Genomic DNA, 4,945 nt, shown 5'->3' with positions numbered 1-4,945 from the left:
ATCTTCTAGAAACTACTCCTATTGTGTGAATTCCTTCATGGGATTCTCGGTTTAGTATTGAGCAAGATGAAAGACCAGAAAAGAGGGGGCAAGTGCCCGAGAGACGGGTGGGGGGGGTGTTTGGCTATAATCAAGTGTAAGTAAAAACTGGCTGTGGGCCTGGCATGGGTGGCAGAGGCAGGAGAATCTCTGTGAGTGGAAGGTGGCCTTGGACTACATGATGAGACCCTGTCTCAAACAAATGAAACAGACACACCATGGGCGTGGCATGGCATTGTCTCTCTGCTACTTTTATAAATGAAACAGACACACCATGGGCATGGCATGGCATTGCCTCTCTGCTACTTTTATAAAAGGTGCCCCTCTGACAGTTCCTTGTCCAGCCAGCTGTGCTGTCGCCAGTTTTGATGAAAGGAGCACCACCTTGTAGGCAGTGTCAAATGAGGACTGAGGTGTCTTTTCGATAAGAAGTTCCTGTTCTGCATAAAACCTTTTTCCAAGTTCCATCAGCTGGAATGCAGTCCCTACCCTCCACACGACTGTCTGTAGGTTTGCTGTGCGTGTTAGGGGATGACAGCAGGTACCACAAATTAAAAATATTTATTTTGTTTCATTTATTTAAATAAATATAAATATAAATTTTATATAAAACTATTCACATACCAAGGGACTTCCCGAGACTTGAATTTAAAACTTTCCCCCAATGAAAAATTTCAGAAAACAAGACCTAAGGAGTTTAATTCTATATTAATGGCAACTTCAATGGTTTCATTTTTAAAACAGAACAAAAAAAACAATAAAGAAACCCCTGTGTGATCAAATTCTGCAAAGACAACGGTGGCAAATGACATGCGGTTTCAACCCACTCCCCCACACAGTGTTAAACTTAAATCAACCCTGTTTTCCTGTTACATGAGACTGACTCGAATTCTAGATTATTTACATTAAAAAAAAAAAAGATCTACAACTCTGAGTGGAGTCCCAAATAAAGAGTCAAGGAGTAGCTTCAAAGTCGGGCTTAGTTTTGAACTCTCTGGACTTCCCCGAGTTCCTTTTCCAGGTGGGATGAAGGCAATGAACTAGAACTTTGGTCCCTGTGCTGTGACGCAGCAGGGGCTGCCGGGAGCAGGTAGCCTGAGAAGGGGCATCCTCCTTTACAAGGGAGAAATCTCCTTGTCTTCGTTAGCCGAGGCTGGGGACAAGGAGTCCTCGTCCTCTGAGCGAGCATAGTGCGCCTGGCTGCCCACGCACTTGCAGCTTGCGTGATTGTTCCTCGAAGCGCCTTTCCCTTCTTTCTTGTGCTTCACGCGACGGTTCTGAAACCAGATTTTCACCTGCTTCTCTGAGAGGTTCAGGTACGTTGCGATCTCGATTCTTCGGAGTCGGGACAGGTACATATTGGAAGAGAATTCTCGCTCCAGCTCCAGGAGCTGCGTGCTGGTAAATGCTGTCCTCATCCTTTTGCCGTTGGGTACCTGGCTGGCGTCGGAGCCTCCTACGGACCCAAAAGAGAGTAGAGGTGAGGTGCAGGAAAGGTATTCCCTACCCTACTTGCCAACCATTGGATAGGGCAGTGTTAACCCATCACACCCATGTTCGTCCCAGTTTCGTATTCTACAGCCTGTCTGGGAGGGAGAGAGACGTTCCTGACAATTCAGGCCTTCAGTGTGTGCTGGATTTTAAGCTAACAACTAAGGAGCGCTGGGGCTTGGGCTCCTCTGCAGCCTTCTGCCGGCCTACCCCTCAGCCAAAGGCATAGAAACCCTTGAACCAGCCCAGATGATAAGATGCAATACTGAGGTTCAAACACACCCACCCCCAAACCTCAGTCAGTCAACTTCGGGTTTCCCTGAAGTCATGATCCTGGTCTCAAAAACCCGGATAACACACCACACTTGTGCACCTGTAGAACGAAGTGCATAAGGCCTCACCAAGAGGTTGACAAGTTAACCCGTGAAATTTCTAGGGATGAGCTCAACAGTTCTACAAAGTTCCACCTTCCGCCACTCCCCACCCCACCTCCTCCCTTGGCGGCGCAAAGTTTGTTCCCCGGAGGCGCACAGGTACCCAGGTACCCCTCCCTACCCATGGTGAGGCAGTGGAACCTCCGCGGGTCCGACACGTTGTAGGTGGTGGCGGCGCAGACAGGTGCGTGGTGTTGAGGGTGTCCCAGGGCCGCTGCGGCCGCCGCTGCCGCAGCAGCAGCAGCCGCCGCCGCCGCCGCTGAGCCCGGCTGCTGGGGCTGGTGATGGTGATGATGGTGCTGGGGCGGGTGGTGGTGATGGTGTGCGTGGCTCACCCGTGGGCAAAACTGTGGGTCCCCAGGGCCGGAAGAGAACTGGCTCTTGAGCAAAGGTAGGGCGCTGGTGCCCCCAACCGCCCCGGCGCCCGCTACCGCAGCGCCTACGGTCCCCGTTGCACCGCCACCGGCTCCTGCGGGCGGGCGAGAGGAATGTAGGTGCGAGGTGACGCAAAGCGGGCAGACGCAGAAAGCGCCGCTTTTGCGGGACGGGCAGCCGGGCCCCGACATCGACATCACCAACGGGGACGGCATGCTTAGTGGAATGAAGAAATCCGGCCCTGGGTGCGATTCCGGCAGCGAGGGTGCGGGCCGAGAGGAGTCCTTGATGATGAGCGAGTCCACATAGAAGGAGCGCGACATGACGACGGGGGTTGGATGGCTTGATCGGCGGGCCGCTGCGTTTGCTCGCCTTTCGAGATCTGAGCTCTGTCTAGAGAACTAGGAGGACGCGGGCGGTCAAGCCCTTGGAGACGCGGAGGTGTCGGCGTCTGGGACTCGAACAAAGGGGTCCCTGGAGAAGGTTGGTCCTCACGTCCCCCGCCCGACGCCCCGGCTCCAGGATTTTATAGCCCCCACCCTGGCACGTGATGCTGCGGAGTACCGTTCAGCTCAGGCTTCTCCGCAGCTTCCCACCCTCGGGATAGGCTGCCCGAGTCACAACAGAAGCGGGGAGAGGGGGGCGGGCAGGGAAGAAAGCAGGGGAGGGGGGAGACTTCACAAAGTGTAGGGTTTGCTAATTTTGCTGGGGGATCGACCCTGTCTCCCCTCTTCTCAGCGGTCTATACTCTGTCCTACCCTCTCCCTTGCCTGGGCCTCTGTCCAACTCTTCACCGCGGCGCAACGCAGAGCGCACCGGGTGGGAACTTCCAGACCATTTAAACTGAGGTACCCAACGCAGCCAAGCTCCTCTGTGTCAACCCTGCCTGCACAGCAAAGCCTGAGACTTCTGTTATGGAGCAGGGTGTGTGACCGTGGAGTAGAGGTCGGCCCGTCTAATCCTCACCACACTCCATACCTGTCCTTGCTCTCCAGCTTTTAGACTTGGCCAAGGTCATTCGCACTGGACGAATCTGGTGGGTAACTTCCCGATTAAGAAACCAGGCGCTCCGGATTCGTACTACATCAGGTTCCAAATACCTTTGTATTTGGGGTTCTCTTGAGGCCACTCAGATCAATGGCCCTTCCTTGGGCATCTTTTAAATTAGCAATTTAGCCTTCTGTGCCGGCGGGGGGGGGGGGGACGATGAGGAGTCTCCCTTTTCTTATCCAAGCAGTTACATAGTTTACAAGCTCAACCTACAATCTCCACTGCAAAAATTTGGAAAGGACCCAAAACAGCCTTCCTAGAGACTGGGGTAGGAACTGGGGGAGGCCTTGGTCTAAGTGATCTCTTACTGATACCACCCTACCTTTCTCAATACGGATACTCTTTGCACCCACAAATTCTAAAGTGGAAGAAGGGGATACAGCCAATAGAGGAATCCTGCCACTGTGAGGACTGGATTGGTACCAGAACTTCCTTGTGTGGCTCAGGAAGACTTGTGCACCTTGTGAGAGAGGGTGGCTGCCACCACCGAGGCTCTTGATTTGGGGGGGGGGAGTCCCGAGGCGGCAAAGATGACAGCAGCTTCTTTGCTGTCCTTTGCTAAAATGGCTAACTTCATGTGTAAGTTCACAACAATGACAAGAAACTTGAAGACTGAATTCCCTCAACCTGAGAGCGCCCAAGGACAGGGCACACCAGCTGGAGGCGTGGTTCTGTCTCTACCTCCTATTCCTTCCTCTTTCTCTTTCCTATCTCGGTGACCACCTCTCTCTTGCCTGACGGAGGAGTATAATGGGTTGTAGGGATGCCCCGCTCTAGGGAGCCCAGGATTTATGGATGGCAATTAAAGTTTTATGAATTGCAGCTGAGGCTGGTTATTGAGCTATTTGAATGTGATTAGAATTCAATTAGAAAGTGGTTAGTGGATGGTGGGTCTCCGGAGTGTAAACAGACAGCTATTCCAGAAATGTGCTAATCCAACATCTTGTGACAACAATTAAGGAGTCTTGGGGCAGAGCGTGGGGCTGCTCACTTGTAACTACTTTTTCTTCACAAGGTTTGTCTACACAGCCTTCAAGGATGCTCATTTTCATCCAGCCCACCCAGTCAAGACCAGCTCTAACCAACCCACTCTCTCCTTTGACTAGAGAAGACCCCAGGCAGGCACTGCCTGCCCAGCAGGCCTTGCAATCCTTCTAACCTTAAGAAAAATATTTGGAACTCAACAATTAAGAGGTTTGATGGCAGGGTATTTTTTATTTTTAAATATTTATTATATATTTTATTATATACTTTAATGTATAATATACAATATATTTATTATATATTTTAATATTTATTATATATTAATGTTTATCATATATATATATATATATATATATATATATATATGAGTGTTTCGTCTGCATGTATGTATGCATGCCACATTTGTGTCTGGTGCCCTCAGAAGCCAGAAGGCACCAGATCCCCTGGAATTGGAAGTGTGGATGTGTACTGGAAACGGTACCCAGGTCCTCTGCAAGAGCAACAAGTGCCCTGAACTGAGCCATTTCTCCGGCCCAAGAGTATTTTTAAGGGCTTAGATTGTTCAATGGGGT

General features: G+C 50.9%; 1 protein-coding gene across 1 annotated transcript; it reads right to left on the bottom strand.

Annotated features, from left to right (window-relative positions):
* Positions 1 to 1,154: 1,154 nt before the first annotated feature.
* Positions 1,155 to 2,662, bottom strand: Gsx2 (GS homeobox 2). The gene is made up of 2 exons (XM_057772837.1): positions 2,086 to 2,662; positions 1,155 to 1,495 (listed from the first exon to the last, which is right to left on the bottom strand). The coding sequence occupies exons 1-2, from the start codon at positions 2,660 to 2,662 to the stop codon at positions 1,155 to 1,157; spliced, it is 918 nt and encodes a 305-aa protein (XP_057628820.1).
* Positions 2,663 to 4,945: the final 2,283 nt, after the last annotated feature.

This window comes from Chionomys nivalis, chromosome 6 (assembly GCF_950005125.1).
Source record: "Chionomys nivalis chromosome 6, mChiNiv1.1, whole genome shotgun sequence".
NCBI classification, from domain to species: domain Eukaryota; kingdom Metazoa; phylum Chordata; class Mammalia; order Rodentia; family Cricetidae; genus Chionomys; species Chionomys nivalis.
The sequence above is the reverse complement of the archived record's forward strand: the minus strand, read 5'-3'. Positions and strand labels throughout refer to the sequence as shown.

What these genes read in the sequence shown, in the direction of transcription:
- Gsx2 (XM_057772837.1), bottom strand. Translation starts at nt 2,662, where the DNA reads ATGTCGCGCTCCTTCTATGTGGACTCGCTCATCATCAAGGACTCCTCT. An exon ending in GTTCCACTGCCTCACCATGG is followed by an intron (nt 1,496 to 2,085) that starts GTAGGGAGGGGT and finishes TTGGGTCCGTAG; the next exon opens with GAGGCTCCGACGCCAGCCAG.